The following is a 22,385-nucleotide window of genomic DNA, read 5'->3' as shown; positions in this document are numbered from 1 at the left end:
CCCGCACCCATAATCCGCTCGAACCGTCTCCTCTCCTCTATATATACCTCGTTCTTCCAACTTGTCTCCCAAGCCTTGCGCAAATATGCTCTCGTTTCCTTGATAAATTGCTCCCGGGTCTGACGTCTTGGGAATTTTCTTACATTAACATCCACACCCACATCCGCATTTTCCAGGATGATGCGTCCAGCCGACGCGAGTAGGTAGTATGACTCCTGGCACGGGAAACAGCAGGGTCGGTATGTGAAAGTGGGAAACCAGTTAACTCCAAGTTCTCTGCCGGGTTTGTGGAATTCGCCTTGCACAATGTATTGGAGGACGTGGAACACATCTGCGTAGATGGTAGATAGCTCCTCAAATAGCTCCTCCGAACTTCTTCGACGGGCATTTTCGGAAGAAGAGAGCTGATTGAGCTGGGTAAGTAGGCAGCGGGCGATGGTGATGTGGAAGTGATAGGAGTATTCTTTTACTTCGTCCCAAACCGCGCGAATATATGGAGGAAGACGTTGTTCATCGAAACGCGTCTGGATATTGGACAGACGGTCGATTACGCTGACACCTTTTGTGCAGGCGGCTACGCAAGCCAAGTCATTCTTGGCATGCTCAGCGTCATCAGCGCGTTCTCTGTGTATCGAAAGCTCAGTGAGGAGAACATGAGCATCGGGCCAGTATGGTTGTTTGACGATTTGCATCATGTCTTGCAGAAGATCCTCATGGGTGCAGCCTTCAATCGTGAGACGGCGGCAGCCACGGATGCCATCTCGTATAGGTTGTAATAGCTGTTCTTGAATACGCCGTGAAGGGACCTCGCAATTCCCTTCATCACTGTTCGGACCTGCGTTCAGTATGACGCGTAACTCCACCCCCCAATCTGGTACTTTCCCGTGGCCATGGTACATCCTTTCAGTCTCCAATCTCTTGCAGAACTCGCTCAGGTCCGACAACAGCATCACTATCCTGGTTGTCAAGGAGCGAGAGGAGCGAGAGGATCCAAGAAACCGGCCGAGCTGAAAGACGAGGTCCATCTCACAATACGGGAAGACCTTTGGCTCTTCTTCGCTCAAACTGGGGTGTGGCTCTGGTATGCAGCCACCAGTGTGGCTGATGGAAAAGATGTGGATCGGTTGGCCGGGCCCGTGGAACCACTCTTGTATATTGGCATTCTGAACCTCGACGCGCACGAAAGTGTTGCTGTTTGACAGGAAGGGCTTTGCTTCACCATAGATCTGCTTGTTTGCGAGGAGTATATTAATGCCAAGACGTCGCCGCTTTACTATGGGTGCCCCCGCATGCAGGTTTGAGTATTCGTGGATAGTATAGGGAGCTGTTCGACAGCTATCGAAGCCTAGCGCAAATTCGTAGACATTGTCTCGTAGCTCGCGTGGTAGATCAAGAAGGCAGAACGGCTGTTTGGAGAGGTGAGTGTTCATGATGCTTGGCAGGAATTGTGGTGTAGGAAGGTAGGAGCGTTCAAGGCGCTGAAGTTTGCTTGTAGACGGCTGACAGGAGCGGCTCGCTTCCACTGCATGTGTCTAGCGCATCGAGACAGAGTCATTCCACTTAGCTCAGACTGCTGCCTGGGCTTACGCAATCGCCAACAACGATAAGGCGTAAAAGTCGTAAAGTATTATAGTATTGACAAGGGCGTTACGCAAACTCGTGGCATTCGCCTCTCGGACCGAATCCAGATAATACGCCAATAGAATAACCGCACTGAAGCGCTACAATACATGCCTAGGCAAGCAAGTTTATAACCGTCCCCTCCTGATACCCCTCAACGCCAGAATGTCCGCTCGCCGGCATGACCATCAGTGTGCGTCGCAAAGTCCAGATCCATCGTTGGCCGAATCAACGGCTTGTGTCAATCGGTGACAATTCTTACTCAACGCCCTCGACTTTCCTCAGAAATTCCCTGACACGGCCAACCTCCACACCCTCGCCTTCTTCGCTGTCCAGAGCCGCCACCAGGCCTTCGAGACATTCTTCAATCCTGTTCTCTTCTACCTTTGTGCATAGACTGACGACCTTGCGGTACATCATCTCCAGTTGCCCGTCCTTCTCTTTCAGCATCTTACTCCGTTTGAGTAGTGCACCGTTCGCATTCGTGTAGGTGTGTAGTCGTTGTTGGAGGACGGAGGCGGCGGGGAGTTGCTGGACTGCATAGGCCTGATATTGTGGCTGATGCGATACCTGTTTGAGCGTTGCAGGGTCCAGTGGAATGGTTGTCGACAGATAGGGGGCTCCATCTGATGCGCGGCAATCCAGATGGTCGCCTGCTTGCCGGAGCTCGTAAGGCAAGTCGTCTTCCTTGATGAGCATGCCTGCACCTTCCGCATCGGCGTATCCTATCCTCTTCTTCTCGTGCAAATCGATGTCCCCTGCATTGACGGAGAGCATATGCCGTTGCGGCTCGAGCCAACGCTTCAGATTCGATATCCGCTTAGCGCGATCTTGTCGTAAACGTAACCGAGCACGTAGTGACTCTAGCCTTTGTTGCTCCTGCTTCTGTTGAGTAGATAGTTGGGTGATCAGCTCATTTGTTTGGTCTATGGTGTCTTGTTTCAGACGCGCTTCTTGCGTGAACTGCATTGAAGCAGACTGGAGGATACCATTCATCACTGTAACCATATTAGCGGATTTCTTGTAATAGATACGAATTCCAACTTACAGGGTTGTATCTCTCGGCTAGTCTCTTCGACCTTGCTCAAGGGCGCCTTGCCCTTGCTGGGGCTGTTTGCGGCGATTATGACTTCGCCGTCGCCGAGATCGCTGCCAACACCAAAGTCGATCGGTCTCGTTCCTTTGTGATTGGGTATGGTCGGGTCCGCCTGAACTTCCATGAGCTGAGAGATGATGTTGCGATTGCCTATCCTCGCCGCTAGGTTAAGTGCTGTATTGCCGGCTTTGTCGCGTGCGTTGACCATCTCTTGCATAAACCTCATCAATCCTATTGGTTTTGGGTAGTTGCTGGTGTCGTGGAAAGAAGGCACCTGGTTGGCGCCAATGTTGCTGCGTACGAGATACTCCAGAAGTGCCTCGAGGTAGTACTTGCTGGAGGCCGCGCGCCCTTTTATGGCACAGGTCACCGCGATGTGATGCAGTATCGTCCGTCCCTGCGAGTCTCGGAGTTCGATAAGTGGCGCCAAGATCTCGAGCGTCTCTGGGAAGCAGCTGTGGTCCAGGCTGTTGTTGACGGAGACTGCACTCATGAGTGGTGTTTGACCTGAGGCATTTCCTCTGAACATGTTGGCTCCTTTGGAAACTAACAGCCTCATCAACGACACTCGGGCCAGTGTCGCGGCCCAATGTAGAGCTGTATTTGAGGTGTTGTCAATTGGCATGTCCAGATCTGCGCCAGAGAGGTGAAGTATGGCTGGATGGTTCGTGAAGTCTGTCCTAGTCTGATCCGCGAATAGATCCGTAAGCATGGCCTGCTTCTCTTCGTTGTGCTTGGTGTCGGGGTGCGGTAGAGGTGGCAGGGCTGAGGGAACCTCGCCATCGGGAAGTGCAATGCGCTGTCCTGTCTGATGTTGGTAGAAGCTCTCACTTGGTTCTGTCGGCGAGCCAAGATCGCGCATAGACATGTCTGCGCCGTTGGGTTGTGAGTAGGATTCATCTTGGGATGTTCGCATGCGCTTCCTTGGCGGCTCTTGCGGGTCTTCAAGGCCTGTGCCATAGGCCGAGTCGGTGTGTCCGTTCTGCCCGCTGAAACTACGCTCCGATGCTACGCTTTGCTGGCTGCTGGTGCGGAACGATTCTTGGCTGGCGAGGGGTCCTTGTGACGGCCGTGCGATGCTTCTCCGGCCCTGCGAGGAGGAAGCGGGTCGCGGTGCGGGTGAGTTGAGTCGCGCGACCTTGTTCATGGCGGCAAGTGCGCTGGTGGCTGTCGAGGAGATGTTGCTGAAAAAGGTACCGCCGACACTCTGGCTAGTAGTGCGGCCGTCCATGCTCTGGGTGTAGAAGCGCTTCCTGTTTGCTGCCATGGCCTGCTCTTTGGTGGGTGTCTCGATGCCCTGGCCCTGTCCCTGGTTGCCATCGACGCTGACATCGTAGTCCAGCAGCGGGCGCAAGACATCCTCGACACCGTACTGGCGACAAAACTCTCTTCCGCGGCGGTAGCAGATCCACGTGCCCTGGTACTTGCCGTAGCCGCCCTGGACCTTTTCGTGTTCGCCGTTCAGGATCTCCTTCTCGAGGACCTTGGTGCGCTTTCCTTTGTCAACGCCAGCCACCTTGAGGATCTGGGTGGCATTGAGCCAGCCGTCAGAGCGTCGGCGCATAACAGCGACCCGATTGACTTCCATTTCGTAGACAGAGACGCCTGAGTAAACAGCCTAGATTGTCAGCGACTTGGTGCGACTGCGCAAATGCGGTGGTGGTGGTGCCTACGGTGTATATCTGGGGCTTCTCCATGGCGTGCTGCTGGTAGCCGTTCATGTCGGAAAAGGACCGGTTGAAGCCAGCGGGCGCGGCCATGAGTCCCTGGCTGTGGGGAGAGTTGGCGTACATGGCCGACTGGGGCGGCGAACCTGCGGGAAAGGATAGCGACGTGCGCGCGACTTGCATTATGTCAGCGCAGTGCTGGCGGGCGTGGTGATGGTATGGTGACTGTACGGGTCAAACGATCATGGGGGCAGGCGCGGACAGAGGCTGGGCGCAGCGTGGGCAGGTGCAGTCGGGGTGCGCAGGCGTGGGCCGTAAGCGGAAGCCTCGGTGAAGGGTGCGATGGGCGATAGGCGATATGCGCCGTATCAGGACTCGATGTTGATATGCGGGTGGGCGGGGGGTGAATGTGCCGTCGCTCGTGGAGACTCTAGAGGAGTGGAGATTCCAGAGGTCGCGTCTACGCGTCGCGGCCAATCAGCCGCCGCCCGAGTTTCCTTGCCCAGAGCACGGCCACGACCCGTCTGCTACCTTCCGGCTCGTCTCCCGCATGCCTACGCCATTTCAGCAGAGCGCGTCACGTCTGCGGCCAGTTCATCTGCTGCGTGCCCTGCTGCGTGAGGCTTCGTACCTGCCCGATGCGACAGCCCGCACCTACTTCCGCCGCTACATCGTCAGCCGATTCAAGGCGTATCAGCCCAAGCAAAATGCGACGGCTTCCTTCGACGTCCAGGCCGTGGAGAAGTACAGGCACAGGAGCTTCAAGAGGCGGCAGATAGCCATTATCAATGAGCGCACACGGCCGCTACTCAGGAAGGGGCAGAAGGGCCTGAACTTCTTGCGCCGGGCCAACCTGGGCGAGATACCATGTCTGCAGAAGGTCCTGTTCTTCGCCTACGGGCGCATGGGAAGGAGGAAGTACATCTTGCTAGAGAGATTGCTGACGCCAGACCACATCATGGACGGCGGTGCACTCGCAACGCCCATCGAGCCAGGGCAGGCACCGCTGCAGAAGCTCTATTACAGCAACAAGCGCTATCTGCAGTATTTCGATGCGCCCAAAGCCGCCTCCAAGACCGAGTATACCATCAACATCTCTAGCCGCTACTCCCGATTGCGCGCCGTCCTCAAGTCGCAGTGCCAGAAGGGCATCTCCATACACCGAGGGATCAAGCGTCCAGCCATGAAGACGCCTATCAACAATGTCTGGGAGCGGCCCATGCCGATCAAGCGCGCGGTCAACAATGTCCGACGCTGGTATGCCGAGACGATGACGAGGATACTTCCTCCACTACCGATCGAAGAGTGGGATAACATACATGCCATGATTGTTGGCGACCGAAAGATCAATCTGGTCCGACGGAGAGGCCGCGCTTCAGTATTGAGTGCTAAGCCATTCATAGAAGACGACTTCTTCGCCCACACAGTAGAAGCAGGCATTGCCTTAGACAAGCCCAGCAGGGCAGACATGCCTGCAGGTGTGCAGCGACCGCATACCATCAATCCTAGGTTCATGAAACGCATGTATACAAAGCTTCTCATGCTCTGCTGCAAGGTCGAGTATGACGACGAGCAGAAACGATGGAAAACAATCTGGGGCGAACCTATGAAGTACATTAAACCCAGCCTCTACAACGTCCCTACAGATGAAACGCTCTTTGCGGGTGTTGACGCTACAGGCAAGATCCCGAAGACGCCCAAGAAGCATCTGCTCGAGAAATCACAGCATGTCCAGCCACGGAATGCCGAGGGCGAATACATGCGGTTTCCCTTCTTTGCCGAACGGCTTCCAGAGGAGCACCCAATACGCAGGGAATTAGATGAATGGAAGAGGAAACGTGCTGCTGCGAGAGGACAAAAGCGGGAAGTGTCGTAGCCTGGAGGCGGGGCACTAAGTACATACCCCACAAACTTGGAACGCGATTTGTAGGGCGCGTCTTACATGTACATAAAGTAGGCAGCACTCAGCAACCTACTTTGACCGTCACAGTGCATTGAGCAACGTTTTGACAAACACAATGGCATCTTCAAGCGCAACAATTCGCCACGCGACCCGTGAAGGTAGAGTATCCCCAGCCTACAGTAGAAGCCTACTAACAGCCTGTGCAGATGTTCCTACCATCCTAGCCCTTATCAAGGAGCTTGCGCTCTACGAAAACGCCAGTGACAAGGTTGACTCAACTGAAGAAATCCTCACGCGCACCCTCGCACACTACAATCCCTCCACATCGACCTTCTCCGAAGGCTTCGCCCGTGCACTCCTCCTCAGCGATCCCGACGGCACAGTCGCAGGCATGGCTCTATACTTCTACAACTACAGCACATGGACAGGCGTGCCCGGCATCTACTTGGAAGACTTGTTCGTCAAGGAGAGCTACAGGAAGAAGGGCTATGGCAAGAGACTCCTTAAGGAGCTCGCTGGAGAGGTGCTCAAGGTCGGAGGCAGGAGGCTCGAATGGAGCTGCCTGGACTGGAATGAGCCCAGTCTGAAGTTCTACGAGAGCGAGATCATAGGAGCGCAGAGGAAGACGGCATGGGTAGGCTTGCGTGTGGATGGAGACGCATTGGAGAAGCTTGCGAAGTCATAATCTTGAGAGACAAGAACCTATCTGATGATTGCTGAGACTTGGCTCATTCTTGTTTGCTCCTGTTTGCTTGAGGAACAGCCACGTGAGCACGCGTAACCAGGTCCGTGCGCTACAATCGTCATAACGTCTTACAACAACGACTGCACATGTACTCTTTACCCCTCAGGCCTCAGTCAACTCAAGTTACAGCTCCCTATACTTTGTAGCTCGCAACACCACCATGGCCAGCCCGCCATTCATGGTCGAATCGGCTGAGATCGAAAGCTGTTGGGAGCAGCTGCGCAAGTGAGTTATTATGAATGTAACGCAGTCTGGCAGCAGTACTAACACATCACAGGCTACTAAAGCACGAGTACGAACAGACTGCGCTCAACGAGATCCAACAGTCTGTCAACCTACATGAAGGCCTTGAGGATATCCTTCACCTCACCATCGACGCAGATGGTTCCCCGATACCCACTATTGATAGTATCAAATCGAATTTGGGAGTTGCGCGGGATGTCAGCAAGGAAATCAAGGAAGCTACAAAAGCCTACAATGTCGCTGTATGCCGTACTATCGGACCTGCCGTGTACGGAAGATTACCCCGAGAACTCCGCGATATGATCTACGGGTATTTGACTACGCGTCTAACGTATATCTGCTTCGAAGATGTAAAATTTGTCTTGGACAATGCCGATACGTATTCTATCTGCCCAGAGTGCTACTGGCGACCCGATGTCATCGGTTCTGAAGTAGCTCATGAGCTCAGAGAATCTTGGTACCGGGACACGACGTTCTACGTCGAGCGCGATCAGTCCACCGAGTACCTGGTCAACAAAGACTATTTCAACGCAGGTCTGCAACCCCGCGAACTCATCACCAACCTCATACGCCGAATCTGGATCGAGGAAAGAGAGACAGAAGCAGCAAACGCGCAGATCCTGCGATATCTCGACGAGCTGTTCCTGTTGAGGACAGTTACACATTTATGTGTTGATTTGAACATGTCTAACCTCAGGCTCATTGACAAGGGTAGGATGTTCAGGGGAATTCTGCAGCTTATACGTCCGACGATTCTACGTCTGCGAAGATCAGGTTATCAGTGTAAAATCACAACAAGCGACGACCGATTTGGGGAAGGCATGTTTCTTGGTACTATCAAGCAGTGGGAGGACGAGCTTGAAAGGGAGATCGAGAGGGGCGATAGTACTGCGCGAAGCGGTGTCTAGGCGGAAGGGAGAGGACCTGCCGTAACAGGAAGAAGGAAAGGTATATCCCCAATTGCGTTCTCGAGTTTTCTGGGCTCAACCAGAATATACCGAGGAGCGTAGGAGTGCCCATCGGTTAAAGATTGCGATAACGTAGTGGACAACCATGACTCATGGGTGACAACCAGTATTATGCTTGGTTTAAACTTGGAGGTTGAATTTTAATACCACAATAGTGGCCCCATCACGTCTGCTCTCGAGTTCATCGATATCTAAGAAGATACACTTTCCATCTCGCTATTCCCTCTACTATGCTCAGCTGCGATTCGAACAACATGAGTCCAGCTTACGTCTACCTCTACGCCCCTCTCGTCAACAATCGCCGGCGGCAAACTCCCTCATAAAAAAACATCGACTGTCTAACTTTCTGCCTTCGGTTTTCGGAATCCAGCGCTGGCCGGCCCGAGATGAATGGAGGTTTCGGGGGGCTCGGAAGTCTTGGGCCGTAGAAGGACCGACCCGTCAGTATCGATCAAGATGAGTACGCGTGGATCATGACGGCAACTCTAACGATCACCAGTGTGCGAATGTAGTTTCGCAAGATGGAATCTGGTGGGCTGGCGATACACAGCACATCTCTCCAAATAGGAAGATGTGGGAGTGAATGAAGTAAAAGTAAGCGCTAATTTCAACATGACGGACACATCGTCCGTGAGAAGAGTCTTCATTCTACGACCATATTCACGAGATACCATAGCAAAAGTAGCGGCCACTACCCATTCATAACAACAAGTTACAAGGTAGGGGGTATCTTTACCTAGAGTGTTCGCCATAATACCCAATCTACGAGTTTCCTCGTGGTAGCCAGCCGGACTTTGCACCGCACCATCGCACGACATGCGGTTGATTAGTTTAAGACTTTCCCATTCGAGCCGATGACAAAGAAAGAGGCGGCTTAGAGGGCATGTCAGGTTCCACAAAATTCAGCCACGAGCTGAAAACTCCAAAAACCACAAGGATTGGGGTCACACACTCCGCTTCGGAAACATCACCGGTCCGAAGCCGATCAATTGTAGATTAACGGGGAACTTACTTACCTTTCTTAGGCATAGCAAGTCGAATGGAACATAGAAGCCTCACTACTGAATCGAGTCAGCTATGCTGACCACTTACTTGATTGCGCTGTCCTTGCGAATAACCTATTTCGGACAGGTAGGACCTTGTGTGCTAGCAAGGTAACACACGGCTGAGCATGTACTGACAGTCAGAAGGTAACGGCCCTTCTGGTCGGATTCGGACGCTGACATACTTCCACGGCTGGAATTCAGGCCTCATGGATAGGTTCAAGAATACCTGCACGCGTAGACATGGGGTAGTCAGTATATATGAGGAAGCTGCTCATCGATGTTAAGACACCACCAACGAACATCTCAGCTTCCAAATCTCCACCACAATCGTTACCGCCAGTATGCATTCTCAGTTCACTTCTCCCCGGATCGGGAAGAGTGCCATGCTCCTCCTGCTCTCCTCCTACCTTTCGAGCTACGCATTTGCGACGGCAGTTCCCGAATCCGTCGATGTTGCCGTGATAGGCGCAGGACTTTCCGGTTTGACAGCAGCGCGAGACCTTCTCCACGGCGGCAAATCCGTTATCGTGCTCGAAGCTAGAGACCGCGTCGGCGGTAAAGTCTACAACCACCCACTGAAGAACGGGGGCGTCACGGAAGTGGGCGCCGAGTTCGTCGGCCCAACGCAAGACAAAGTACTGGAGATGATTTCCGACTTGGGACTACAGACATTCGATACGTACAGCGAGGGGAAATCCATCTTGTGGAGGAACGGCACTCGAACGGCTTACACTCCTGATCCGGCACTTGGAGGTTCACCGCCAGTGGACATGGCGTCTCTTCCTCTGGTTGCCAGTGCGCAGAAGCAACTGGACGACTGGGCAGCTGAAGTCAACACGAGTGCACCATGGACGCACCCTAAAGCTAAGGAGCTTGACAGCATGACGTTCCAGCAGTACATCGATCAGGCAGCACCCCACGCGGACGCCGCCCTTGTCTTGACCACAGCCAGCAAGGCCATCTGGGCTGCGGAGCCACGGGAACTCTCTGTGCTCTACGTCGTCGCATACATCGCAGCAGGAGGAAACGAGACAAACGTCGGAACACTGGCTCGACTGATTGGCATCCAAGGCGGAGCTCAAGAGAAGCGAGTCGTAGGCGGAACTGGTCTCATCCCAGAGCGACTCGCCGAGAAGGTCGGACACGAACACATCGTCATGAACGCCGCCGTATCAACCGTCATCAAGACATCCAACGGCTACAAAGTAGTATCCCGAGCAGGCACTGTCCACGCAAAGCAAGTCATCCTCGCCATGGCACCTCCCCTCCTCCGTCAAATAACCTTCTCACCCGCCCTCCCCACCACCCGCCAACAGCTCAACCAAGCAATGAAGATGCCGTCCATCGGCAAAGGCATCCCCATCTACAACACCCCCTTCTGGCGCAAGACCGAAGGCCTAAACGCCCAAGTCATCTCCGACAACGGATCCACACGCGTAACCTTCGACTCCACACCCGAAGACAGCAAATTCGGCGCCCTCCTCGGCTTCCTCCTCGGCGACGAAATGCGCGCGCTCGACGCCCTCAGCCCCGCTGAGTGCGAAGAGAAGATCCTGTCAGACTACGTGCGGTATTTCGGCGAGGAAGCAAAGACCAACACGGAGTTTGTGTTGCAGCGCTGGGACTTGGAGGAGTGGTCCAGAGGAGGTCCTGTGGCGGTTGCTCCGCCTAATGTGCTCACAAAGTATGGTCAGGCGCTGACGATGAGGGCCGAGGGGTTGCATTTTGCGGGCACGGAGACGAGTCCGTATTGGACTGGGTATATGGACGGAGCTATCCGGAGTGGAGAGAGGGTTGCTAAGGAGATTATGGGAATGGGGTACTGAGGCTTGTGAGGATTGGGGTAGTAGTCATGGTGATGAAAGTGGTAGTGGAGGGGTTACATCGTGATCTTGCCGTTCAAACTTGTAATTAGAAAACCCTACCTCTGTCCCCGGACATCTTTAGCAAAGCAAATGGGATACTCCTTCCAGCAAGACGGGGTCGTGTCACATTTTGGGTCACCGCAAAGCAGGAGTCTAGGTTCTAGTTCCCAGCGCCATATCCGGGGAAGGTGTTCGTGATCGACAGGCCCGCGCCGAATATACTTTCAGTAGCTGGGTTGCTAACCTGCGAATTGCTTACTTTGACGCCAGATCGACATGTCACAGTGAGCCTCGGCTCCACCGTACATCATGAGGTTTGTGTATAATAGGAAGCTGTAGGATGCGGGATTTGCTTTTTTATCATCCCAGCGTCCTTCTGACTCGTGTCTTGCTCTTACCATCTCATACCCGCTTCAGATCATTGATTCGATCGCAAGATACTCTCCGACATCATGCACTTTTCACTTCCCCTCTTTCTCCTCCCCGCCATTGCGTTCTGCGCGCCTGTTGCGGAAATCTTGCCTACGGCACAGGATGTGATTCAGTCAGTGGTCAACATCCATAGCGCTGTTCTCGAACTTGATCAGAAAGTGCAAGCTTTTCAGGGTGGTTCTTTCGAGACCGCCTTTGTCGAAGGCAAAGAAGTGCTCGCGGGCGTAGCGAAGATCCACGAAGTAAACCGCGAAGGGTTCCGACGAGCAACCCTGGCTCTACCGCCATTCTCCATCAAGGATACTACCGATCTGATCAACACCGTCGTAGCAACTGGTAGGTCATCATCACGGCCCTTCCTGCACAGACAGAATGCTAACACTCACCGTGAGCAGTCAACGTCAGCATCCCGAACGCGACCAAGCACCTCCAAGAGAAAGAACCCGTGTTCAAGGCGAACGGCTTCTCAGCCGTCGTTATCGCCAGTCTGGCGCTGTTGGAATTCGACCACGACACGTTCAGCGCGGCAGCAGCGAAGAACTTCAACCTTGCTACTCCGAAGCCGAAGTTGGACGAGGGCATCGCGGCGGCAGCGAACATCCACAAGGTTATCCAGGATACTATTGTGTTCTACACTGTAAACGCGGTCGTGTAGAAGGGAGGATTGTATCTCAGGTGGTGTACAGCGGTGTAATGTCCGTTCATGATAGGTGCCACGCATGCGCATTCCGTCGGAAGTCGCGTCCGTATCAATACAAACACGTGCCCCATGTATCCGCCTGCATCTGCACATGCACATGCGGAAAAGAGTAAACATGCCACCGATGACGTATCAGAATGATCGCCCACCAACCTTGTTTCTCCTCCACAGTCTAGATGCCGCTAGCTCTCCCGTAGCGCTCCATGCCATCATCCATTGTCAGCCTCAGCCCCAACTTTTCGGGCTCTGTGATCTCCAGACTTCCCTGTTGCACATCACCCCTCTTGTTGTTCCTGCCGAAGTAACAACAACTCCACGTTACACTCGCTACACGACAACCCCCCAGCGAAATTCCTCACGATGGGTATCTGCGGCAGCAAAGAGAAAGCGGGCGAGTCAACCGAAATGGCGCGACCCTCACAGTCCCAAAACGCAGCCTCAATCGCGCAAACCCAGCAAAACATCCCCGTCGCCAATGAAGGTCCCACCGTAAAACCCCGCCGCTCCCCCGACAACCCTATTGTCTACTTCGACATTGCAATCGGCGGCAAGCCAGCCGGCCGCGTCCAGATGGAATTGTTCCTCGATGTGGTCCCTGCGACATCAGAGAACTTCCGCCAATTCTGCACGGGCGAGGCGAAGCGCGGCGGCGGGTACAAGGGCAGTACTTTCCACCGCGTTATTCCCAACTTTATGATTCAGGGAGGCGATTTCATGAATGGGGATGGTACGGGGAGTGCGAGTATCTTTGGGGGCGACTCGTTTGATGATGAGAACTTTGAGTTGAGGCATACGCATCCGGGGCTGTTGAGTATGGCGAACTCTGGGTACGTTGAACTCTTGTGTGGGATGGCAGGTGACATTTTTGCTAATTGTGGAATAGGCCCAACACCAACGGTTCTCAGTTCTTCATTCTGACTGCTGCGACGCCGCATCTTGATCGCAAGCATGTCGTATTCGGCGAGGTGTTGGATGGTATGGATGTCATAAGGAAGATTGAGGCGACGAGGACTGGACCCGGTGATAAGCCGTTGAGCGATGTCGTTATCGCTGGATCTGGGCAGCTGTCAGGCGCAAAGCCATTGGCCTAGGAGGTGATGAACGCGTGGAGGTAATAAAAGCAGGTCGATTCGCGGTACACAGGTATCCATGTTTTGGAACCGTAATGATAATGTAATACATATACGCAAGACAGCGCAACTTTGGTCTGCCTCGAACCCTGCAATGCCTCAAATTGTTATTGTTGTTCGTTCTTATACTAATATAGACTGCAGCGCACCTGTTCAGTTCATTCCCTATACAACACACTCTTACTATTGTACCAGCTCGCCCAGCTCCGCCATCTGGATCCGCATAGCTTCCTCCTCCCAGAACTCCGCCAGCTGCTCAGCTCCCCTCCTACCACCCCACTGTCGCCCGCCTTGGTCCATATCGCCTTCGACTCCGTCCATGAGGCGCCGAAAGCAGCTCTTAAACTTGGGTTCGTTGAAGTGGTGGTAGGGGTGGTCCGGATTGAGCCATGCTGAACAGATATAGCAGAAATGTGTTTGGCACTGCGCGCAGGTCTGCAGAGACACGAAGTCAGTATGTGCGCCATAAGCATCTTATGAGGGTCGGAACTTACCATATGGTTGCAGCCGTAACCTTTCTGGCAGGGTACAGAGCAGTATGGGCATGGTGTCGTATTCTTCATGATAAAGTTGAGCGATGCTTGGTCGTCCTCGGTGAGCTCTGTGACATTGCGTGGCTCGCAGCGTACGAAGTCTCCGTGCCACGATGCTAGGCAGATGACACAAAAGGCAAGGGTGCAATCTTCACAGACCTGCAACCGCTCCATACCTCGTACCCCGACTCCACGCTTTTCCGGGCCGCTTTCGGTCTGGGTCTCCTGTGGTTGAGCTGGGCCCTCATCGTCTGCTTCAGAATCTGAATCGTCCATCTGCGTTACGTCCGTAATCTTAGGGTATTTATCAGACCGCATAGCGCCTTGACACCATTTGCGCGGACAATATACGATGTTCGGGTCGGATTCGATCTTCTTCTTCCGCTTTATCTTCGCGTATCGCTCGACCTGGTCGCGGGATATAGGGATTTGTAACAGCTCCTTGGGTGACAGTAGCCGGTCCTTCTTCTTCCCACTACTACCGCACTCCGTGGACATGCATTTGATATTGTTGACGTTTCCCTCTGTTATACAGCTGTCGTAGTATTCCTGGAGGCAGTTGATGCAGAAGACATGGCTACAGCGGGCCATGCGATAGCACGCGGATCCCTTCTTCGGCTCGAGACAGACTCCACAATCGAATGTGTCTTTGTCAAACAGTTCCTTCTTCATCCGCCGACTATAGTCAACCAGCTCCTTCTGCATGGACGAGGGTAGCGTGAGGTCTTCCAGGCCAAAGGCATTCTCGGCCTGTTCTTGGAGAGAGCTGATGTACGAGAAGAGTATGGAACCACCTCCGTACTCCTCCCAAAGTGTCTTCGCTTCGGTTGTCAGTCGGGCCTGTAGATCCTCGCGGATCCATGAAGGCGAAGTCGACAGTCGAATTACAGGCGGTAGATGTTCGGGATATTCGGCAGGCAGTATAATTTCGAGGCGCAGCGGAGGGAGGTATGGGAGTCGTTCGACATCTTGCTGTGGCTCAAAGGTGATAGGTAGAGGCTTGGCGGGTGCGACGAGCAGTTCGAGAGTGGCCGAGTACGGATCGCTATCGTTGATGACCAGCTCCGGGTAGATGGACTGCAGCGTGCTGAGCTCTTCGGCGCGCTCGTCTTCCAGGTTGAACTCGGTCATAGCGGCAGATGTTAGGAATGCCGCGTTTCTATCGGCGAGCGGGTTGTATATGAAAGTGGCGGCGGCGGAGAGAGGGCGGAGATAAGTCGAATGCGGTCGCAACAAAGTGTGAAAAGGGCGTGGCGACTCTCTTCTATCGATAGCGCATAAAGGCAAAAGCCCCCTTGAAGAGGCCCATTGTGAGTCAGGCGCTGGCTGCAATCACTGCGATTCCATAGAGGCTTTCAAGAGCCAGGCCGTTGCAGCAGATGCGAGCATGTATGCAGCACAATCCCATCACCGAGGCATCTCGCATGCCAAGGCCGGCAGGGTACCGCCGGGATTGCGCCGTCATGGACACGGCATGCGCACCCTTCACTCTTGACACGCTTCACCTCCCACGTGAAGTCGCTATGGAGGCCCCTCCGCTTGCGTCGCTTTCCTTGACGCATGTCCACTATGTTGGTCTCATCTACTGACAGCCAGAGCCGCTGCTAATCCACCCAGAATCCCGCCGACCGCGTCTCCTACCTCTGCGCATGGCTTGCGCTTGTGCCCCAGGGACTATGCGTCGTCTATGCGACGCTGATATGGTCAAATCGCGAGATTGAGATATTCCTCATGTTTGCTGGCCAAATGGCGTGTGAAGCTCTCAACTGGGTTCTGAAGAGATACATCAAGGAAGAGCGGCCGCGGGGTAATGTTGGCAAAGTATATCATGTGAATGTAGTACTGATAATTCTACAGAAATGCACGGAAAGGGCTACGGAATGCCCTCCTCGCATGCCCAGTTCGTCTCCTTCTTCTCCGTCACCCTAGGCCTGTTTCTCCTCTTTCGGCACGTCCCACACCCGACCGAAACCCACACCCCCTTCTCTTTCGGCGGCCGCGTCCTCCTTTCGCTTCTAGCAATGGTTTGCGCAGGAGCTGTAGCAGCAAGCAGAATATACTTGAGCTACCATACACCGAAGCAAGTTGTCGTTGGATGTGCTGCCGGAGCTCTCTTCGCTCTAGCTTGGTTTGGCTTCACAACCTTCCTGCGGAAGGCCGGTTGGATAAACTGGGCTCTCGAGACCTGGGTCTTGAGGACGTTGCGCGTGCGAGATCTCGTAGTACAAGAGGATCTCGTTGATTCTGGCTGGGCACGCTGGGAAGACCGAAGGAAACGGCAAATCTTCCAAGTCCAGGGTAAGAAAAGCAGGTGAGCTTCTGAAATCTCTGTATATATCACTACGGTACGAGGCTGTCATGCTCGTATCGGCTCGTCAATACTCAAATAGATGTGTAGCGCAACACAAAACAAGATTGGCGACTAGGCCGGCTTGCAAGCCTCTCGACATTTTTAGCTCCCGTGCGCCGTCGAGATCTTCAGAGCTTCTCTCCGCGGAGTCACTTTCGTTCGTTCAACATCTCAGCCTCCAGACAAGCATGTCCCTGGTACCAATCACAGATCATCGTCATGACATCTGTAACAGCCACCAACGTCAGGCTAGTCGTGGCTTCAGCCGTGTGCAACGGCATATTCTTGCTCTTCCAACCCTTCGAATCCTATCATTTCCCATGCTGCCTTAAGAAAAGATATCTCCAGTCAGCCGTGGCTGAAGTTCGCCATTCACAAGCGATGATCCCCACACTTAATGGTTCGGACTATATGTGGACCCTTGACGTGCATCTTCCGTCACAATCGTCATGCTTCCGCCATGCCGTTGACTATGACAAACCCGTCAACCCGAATGATTGACCGCTATGGTATAACGGCGGCCGTTAATTCCTTTTAGGTCGTCTTTTAGGTCAGGTCTCCCCAGCTTAGGCTTGTGTGTAGTATCTGTCGTCCCTCGTCATCATTTTGTATACTCTGTTCTGCAATTATTCTTGTCGATATACCCTTCCCCGGTTCTATCTACAGTAATCTCTAATCCGACTTCATCTCCCGACAATGCCTCGTATGAACACCTACCGCGAGCCCAAACCCCCACCGCACCGTTCCCGCAGCCACCAAAGAAGCCAAAGCCAAAGCGAAAACAGCAGTCCCCTCCCACGCAATGAATCGGACTACGACGTACCCGCCCCGGAACCGAAGAAACATCTCAGCAGTTTAGAAGGGCACCTCGTCGCAGCGAGTGGAGAGTTTGTTGGCACATTCATGTTTCTCTACTTTGCTTTTGCCGGTCAGCTCATGATCATCAACCAAGCAAGTGACCGGTCGATTCTGAATGGGTTTGCTAGCAGTCAGCAGAACATCTTCATTGCTTTGGTGTATGGCTTTAGTTTGCTGGTGAATGTTTGGGCGTTCTTTCGCATTAGCGGAGGGTTGTTCAATCCGGCGGTATGTACGCTCCTAGTATCCTCCAGGATACGCGTTAGCATGTCGAGCGATACTAACATATCTCCAGGTTACCGTCGGCATGGTAGTTGCCGGTCAACTTCCCTTCATACGATCCCTCTTTCTCGTTCCCGCTCAGCTACTCGCATGCATGTGCGCGGGTGGAATCGTCCAGGCCATGTTTCCTGGAGACATTAGCGCTGTCAATACCTCGCTCTCCCAGGACACTTCTATTGCACAGGGAGTGTTCATCGAAATGTTCATGACCGCCGAGCTCGTCTTTGTCGTACTCATGCTGGCTGCTGAGAAGAGCAAATCTACATTCCTAGCTCCGATTGGCATCGGATTGGCGCTGTTTGTAGCTATGATGGGCGGTACGTTACCCTTCACTTCCAAAAGGAGCAAAGTCCCAGTTCTTGACGCTGACGGTACATAGGTGTATACTTTACCGGCGGCTCACTCAATCCTGCGCGTAGCTTCGGTCCAGCTGTAGCTTCAGCGTCGTTCGTCGGATATCACTGGATCTACTGGGTTGGTCCATTACTCGGTGCGCTTCTTGCTTCGGCCTACTATCGCTTCGTTAAGCACTTCAATTATGAACAGGCGAACCCGGGACAGGACTCTTCGGGTGGTCACTTCTCTGCTTGAGCAACGTGGGAAGATAAACAAAAGAGACAGACACCAACGCCAAACAAGAGTTTGGATCATGCATTTGGCATACCACACTCTTTGGGCAGGGTGGAACGGTTAGTCTTCTGGGAATTTGAACAACATGGAGCATTTGAACATATAGCGTGGAGTTATGGGAGTGTTTCGTGGGTATCGGCCTACCATCATATATATCAGGGCAGGCGTTCTTACTTAGCGAAGCACTTGTTCACTTCTAAATCTCGGACCAGGTCAATCTTTCATATGATAAACTCGTCACAGAAACCAATGTCGAGTAGTGCACATATCTTCAACATGAAGGCCGCTGTATATCTACTTTTCACCTGGTTGAATATATTAATGAGACTTAGAGCTCTTTTCCAAAAGTTCGTGTACACCTAGGTAGGTATGGCGGTAGAAAATTTTAGTATTGAAGCGGTTGTATCTTGATGTCCCACCGTATTGCGTGACGGGGACCGCACAAGCCGCCACTACCGTATGAGACGATTACGTCAGTGTGGAAATTTCCCAAATGCTACGGCTCCGTGTGCGTGTGTATCATTGCGGGTAGTTATGGGCTGAGCGTGCCCAGGTGGAGCTGCAAGTGAGGATGCCGCATGGCATTTAGCGCAGTCGGCGGAGCGTCGACGGGGCGTCGCCGTGAATTACGGCCCTCGTCGGATGAGCCGGATCAGGTAAAGAGCGCCTCCAACCTGACATAGCGATTGGCTCAGCTGTAGACGTACCATTCGGCTTTAGCTCGCCATCTTTCATCAGTATGCAGCTCATCATAGCCCTTGATGAAGGTAACTATCATAGGGTCACTGCAGGTGAAGTAATGGATGCCAGAGTACAATCTCGCCTAGGTCTTCCAGCTCCCACTCGCGTATGTCCCTGTGGCTGCGACTATGGTGGCTCAATGAGCCGTGTCAGCGTGCGTCTATAACTTCATAGTCTTGTTACCAGAGCGATCTCAGTGAAATCTTTTCATGCACAGCCCTTGCTAATTCCGTTGTTGGGCATCGAAAGATGGTCCGTTTACAAAACTTGCTTGAGCGGTCTCCGAATCCATGGGTGTATCTGGAGTCAGATGCGCATGACGTTGTAGCAATCGTAGAACGGACTCGGAACATTGAGGTGGAACAGCGCACGTTCACCGATTCCGTGATTCATTTCTTAGGCCGTTGCAGTCGTGCATAAAAAACCCAAGACAGTCGACTTGACTGGTCGATCATTCTGATAACGTACTAGCGTAAGTGGGAGCAGCATGATGGCTTGCATGAAGCCGTGTCCCGGTGCCCAGGGACGTTTGCCTTCTTTTGCCTTGTTGCCTAGTAGGCGAACCACAGCAAGGGATTGATTAAAAGTCATGATCTCGAAGAAGTTTACAATCAAGAACGAAACAGACGAGAGACTGCATTGAACCACAGATTTCCGGCACCTCAGTCTGACTCCATCGTATTCAACTCTCTTCACAGTTCTATCTTGGACCCATCAAAACTACTGCGATACATTATCGTACTCTTTTCAAGATCTTCCATGTGTAGAACACATACCCCAAATCTCTCTTCGCATTCAATTTCACCAAAGATGGAACACGTTGACGGTACGTCAAACCATATTGCTACGCCCACAAGGAAGACGCATGTTGGACATCTGGATAGAATGCTGTTCGCAGTTTTATTCTTGATGCTAGTCATGCCTGCGACCGCGTTAGACGAACCCCAAGCTTTATCCCCGACCGCGGCCGCAGCCGCAGCCGCAGCCGGTTACCACTACAGCGCTCGGTATCCGATTGGCTTCTGCATCACCCTACTGCTTTTGATTGGACAATCATTCGCTTCCTTCTCGAGTACCCTAGTCGGACCGGCGATGGGTGTCACCAGCGTGTTGTGGCTCATGTTGCGCAACGACAGTGCCATCAGTCCCAAAACGTCTTGGATGTAAGTAATCCCTGCTTTATCAACTTCGTAGAATTCATGTCACCCCACACATGCTTACTAAACCCAGGGTGTTCGGGATATGGTCCTGGTTGACGGCGATGTACTTCCTCGTCCAATGCCAGCGGGTGTCAAACCATCGTTTGTGAGTAAATACCGTCACCTTATCGCATGCTCAGTCTGACCGTGCGAAGATACATTCTTGTGACGATCGCCATAGCCAGTGTTTGCATGAGCCTCATCGCAATGGCGCAAAAGTCGTCGCTGCAAAGTGGCCTAGTGACAGCGATACCGACTTGTACTTCCTTCGCCGCATACGTTGTAGCATATTGCTTCCCGGAGAAACGTGACCGAGAGCTAGACGAAAGGGATGCTATGGTATGACGCGGGATTTTAGTTGCAACCGTTGCTGGCTCTCATTACAAGAAAAGCTCAGAGGTGATGATGGTTGAGATGCAAGCGAGAGTAAAGGGTACGGAAGAGCCGCTATCACAGTGCGATGAGCCGAGTTGGAGATGGTTGCGGTAGTAAGGCTGCCGCAGGCCGAGCTCGAAAGCTAAATGGACCGCACCAGACGCAATAGCGGTCGGCGCAAAGAGCCGGGACAGCTACGCGTACATGCCTTATCTGACCTTGTCGTTTTAGCTGTGCTTGTCTCTGGCAAGTTGAGATACCGCTCTCTTAATCAAAGAAACAGTTCTTTCACTTGCCTCCTCTCCTTAGTTCATCATCGTTAGGCATCCGACAATTAGGCTGTCGACGGAGAGGAATCTCAGTGTACTTCGTATCAGTGAAGTAGCTCAAGTCAAACTGCGGTTCCAATCGCTGCTTCTCAGTAACCTTTGCAACCTTTTCCTCTGCATCTTTCGTACTGGTGTGTGCGCTCCGAAAGAGACGATCCGCATCGTCGCGTGCTGAAGAGGGCAGTGCAGATTTGCCAAGCCAGGATGTCCCACGGCCGCGCCAGCAGAGGACGGATCGGGCATTGCCTTGTCCAACAACTTCGAAGCCATCCTCAATTGTAGCGTCCCCGGTGGCATCGGGATGTTCCCGCCATATCTCAACGCCGTCGAAGATGTCTAGGTTCCGTGCGCGCTGCGCTACGCGAAGCGCTTGCTCCATGTCTGCGACCTCGAATAGGACGACTTTGGCTTCCACGTCTCTAGCAATCTGGAGCAGGCGCGGATAGAAGCGATCGCCTTGCTCTTTGTCTGTCTGCTTTATCCTCCGTGGAGGCACCAGTGCGAGCTTTGGCTCGAAACCACGTACTGAGCGCGTTGTCGTGTGCCAGAAGGCAGCTGGCGAGATGTACGGTGGATTTGAAATGAGAATGTCCCAGAAGGATGGTTGTCCTGCCCAATTGAGCGCAGCCGTCAGCGACAAGACGCCTTCAGTCTGATCATCAAAGGGATTGATCAAGACATCGGCCTGTATGAAGTCGACTTTCCCACTGTCTTGTAGCTGTCGCGTCTTGCGTAGCTTTTGGAGGTTGTATCTGGCGAGATCAAGGGCCTTGTCGGAGATGTCGACACCGAGAAGACGCAGGTCTACTTTGTTGGAGGCGGAGGACAATTCATGGTGGAAGAGGAGGGGTATGCAGCCGGTGCCGGTGCAGAGGTCGAGTACGCGTACCTCCGAGGGGAGTTCTTTCGCATGTCGTAGAAGACCGGCGAGATGTGTAATTGAAGCGGCTGTGTCTGCTCTGTTCGCGTCGTTAGCCATGAGCCGGAGAGAAGCCATAGTTCTACATACCTCGGGATTAAGACACCAGGTCTACAGCGTATTTCCAGGTCGCCAAAGTACTCTGTGCCCAGCAAATACTGCAATGGCTTCCCGGCGGCTCTATCCTTTACTAATTGTTGCAGTAGAGAAGCCTTGGCTATCGTGTCTCCTTTGGCGCGACGCGCTTTCGCGACTTTGTCGACATGTTCGCGGAGCCATCGCAGCTCGTTCTGGGCAGCCTGCAGTTCGCGACAGGGCCCAAGGAGAGCAGGCAGGTAGGGATCGATTGCGCGCGCCTTGCGGATGAGCGACGTTGGTATCCGTGGCATGTTGAAGGTGACGCGGTGGGGTGGAGTTGCGGTCGCCTCACTAGCGTCGACTTCATCTCGTCTGGCTGCTGCGACATTGCGGCGTTTTGTCCAAAACTTCGGTAGGGGAAGGGCATATGCTGACGTTGCCGCCCACGATAACAACGGATGTCTACAAGTTCATCACGATACGCCAAACCCATGTTGGTGCCTATTGGTAGAAAGTATAGTATATCCGCAGCACGTGCTCAGTAAACCTTAGGACACGCGGGCGGCTCCTGCCTCATTACTTTTTCGGCAGCCTGCAGGCCTTCCCTTACACCCGACTCAGCCTCTCGGTTTCCATCGTGAATACATCTACATCCAGATCAACACTTGGAGCAGTG

General features: G+C 53.2%; 10 protein-coding genes across 10 annotated transcripts; 7 read left to right on the top strand and 3 right to left on the bottom strand.

Annotated features, from left to right (window-relative positions):
• Positions 1 to 1,878: 1,878 nt before the first annotated feature.
• On the bottom strand, positions 1,879 to 4,566 carry J4E78_008380 (uncharacterized protein; the record flags this gene model as incomplete). Its single annotated transcript, XM_049368981.1, has 3 exons — positions 1,879 to 2,618; positions 2,669 to 4,334; positions 4,390 to 4,566. The coding sequence occupies 3 exons, from the start codon at positions 4,564 to 4,566 to the stop codon at positions 1,879 to 1,881; spliced, it is 2,583 nt and encodes an 860-aa protein (XP_049219425.1).
• A 367-nt stretch (positions 4,567 to 4,933) lies between these two features.
• J4E78_008379 (uncharacterized protein) lies at positions 4,934 to 6,971 on the top strand (the record flags this gene model as incomplete). The annotated part of the gene is made up of 2 exons (XM_049368980.1): positions 4,934 to 6,221; positions 6,493 to 6,971. The coding sequence occupies 2 exons, from the start codon at positions 4,934 to 4,936 to the stop codon at positions 6,969 to 6,971; spliced, it is 1,767 nt and encodes a 588-aa protein (XP_049219424.1).
• Positions 6,972 to 7,191: 220 nt separating this feature from the next.
• On the top strand, positions 7,192 to 8,182 carry J4E78_008378 (uncharacterized protein; the record flags this gene model as incomplete). The annotated part of the gene is made up of 2 exons (XM_049368979.1): positions 7,192 to 7,256; positions 7,309 to 8,182. 2 exons carry the CDS (start codon positions 7,192 to 7,194, stop codon positions 8,180 to 8,182), a joined length of 939 nt encoding a protein of 312 aa, XP_049219423.1.
• Positions 8,183 to 9,629: 1,447 nt separating this feature from the next.
• J4E78_008377 (uncharacterized protein) lies at positions 9,630 to 11,114 on the top strand (the record flags this gene model as incomplete). Its single annotated transcript, XM_049368978.1, has 1 exon — positions 9,630 to 11,114. One exon carries the CDS (start codon positions 9,630 to 9,632, stop codon positions 11,112 to 11,114), a length of 1,485 nt encoding a protein of 494 aa, XP_049219422.1.
• Positions 11,115 to 11,605: 491 nt separating this feature from the next.
• Positions 11,606 to 12,240, top strand: J4E78_008376 (uncharacterized protein; the record flags this gene model as incomplete). Its single annotated transcript, XM_049368977.1, has 2 exons — positions 11,606 to 11,921; positions 11,981 to 12,240. The coding sequence occupies 2 exons, from the start codon at positions 11,606 to 11,608 to the stop codon at positions 12,238 to 12,240; spliced, it is 576 nt and encodes a 191-aa protein (XP_049219421.1).
• Positions 12,241 to 12,645: 405 nt separating this feature from the next.
• Positions 12,646 to 13,376, top strand: CYP3_1 (Peptidyl-prolyl cis-trans isomerase H; the record flags this gene model as incomplete). The annotated part of the gene is made up of 2 exons (XM_049368976.1): positions 12,646 to 13,112; positions 13,169 to 13,376. 2 exons carry the CDS (start codon positions 12,646 to 12,648, stop codon positions 13,374 to 13,376), a joined length of 675 nt encoding a protein of 224 aa, XP_049219420.1.
• A 222-nt stretch (positions 13,377 to 13,598) lies between these two features.
• Positions 13,599 to 15,079, bottom strand: J4E78_008374 (uncharacterized protein; the record flags this gene model as incomplete). Its single annotated transcript, XM_049368975.1, has 2 exons — positions 13,599 to 13,807; positions 13,930 to 15,079. The coding sequence occupies 2 exons, from the start codon at positions 15,077 to 15,079 to the stop codon at positions 13,599 to 13,601; spliced, it is 1,359 nt and encodes a 452-aa protein (XP_049219419.1).
• Positions 15,080 to 15,517: 438 nt separating this feature from the next.
• On the top strand, positions 15,518 to 16,263 carry J4E78_008373 (uncharacterized protein; the record flags this gene model as incomplete). The annotated part of the gene is made up of 3 exons (XM_049368974.1): positions 15,518 to 15,523; positions 15,566 to 15,755; positions 15,806 to 16,263. The coding sequence occupies 3 exons, from the start codon at positions 15,518 to 15,520 to the stop codon at positions 16,261 to 16,263; spliced, it is 654 nt and encodes a 217-aa protein (XP_049219418.1).
• Positions 16,264 to 16,994: 731 nt separating this feature from the next.
• On the top strand, positions 16,995 to 18,029 carry J4E78_008372 (uncharacterized protein; the record flags this gene model as incomplete). The annotated part of the gene is made up of 3 exons (XM_049368973.1): positions 16,995 to 17,333; positions 17,452 to 17,755; positions 17,818 to 18,029. 3 exons carry the CDS (start codon positions 16,995 to 16,997, stop codon positions 18,027 to 18,029), a joined length of 855 nt encoding a protein of 284 aa, XP_049219417.1.
• A 2,642-nt stretch (positions 18,030 to 20,671) lies between these two features.
• J4E78_008371 (uncharacterized protein) lies at positions 20,672 to 22,020 on the bottom strand (the record flags this gene model as incomplete). Its single annotated transcript, XM_049368972.1, has 2 exons — positions 20,672 to 21,671; positions 21,722 to 22,020. 2 exons carry the CDS (start codon positions 22,018 to 22,020, stop codon positions 20,672 to 20,674), a joined length of 1,299 nt encoding a protein of 432 aa, XP_049219416.1.
• Positions 22,021 to 22,385: the final 365 nt, after the last annotated feature.

This window comes from Alternaria triticimaculans, assembly GCF_023758025.1.
Source record: "Alternaria triticimaculans strain BMP 0046 chromosome Unknown scaffold_14, whole genome shotgun sequence".
NCBI lineage: Eukaryota > Fungi > Ascomycota > Dothideomycetes > Pleosporales > Pleosporaceae > Alternaria > Alternaria triticimaculans.
Note: the sequence above shows the minus strand (reverse complement) of the source record. Positions and strands in the feature narration are given on the sequence as shown.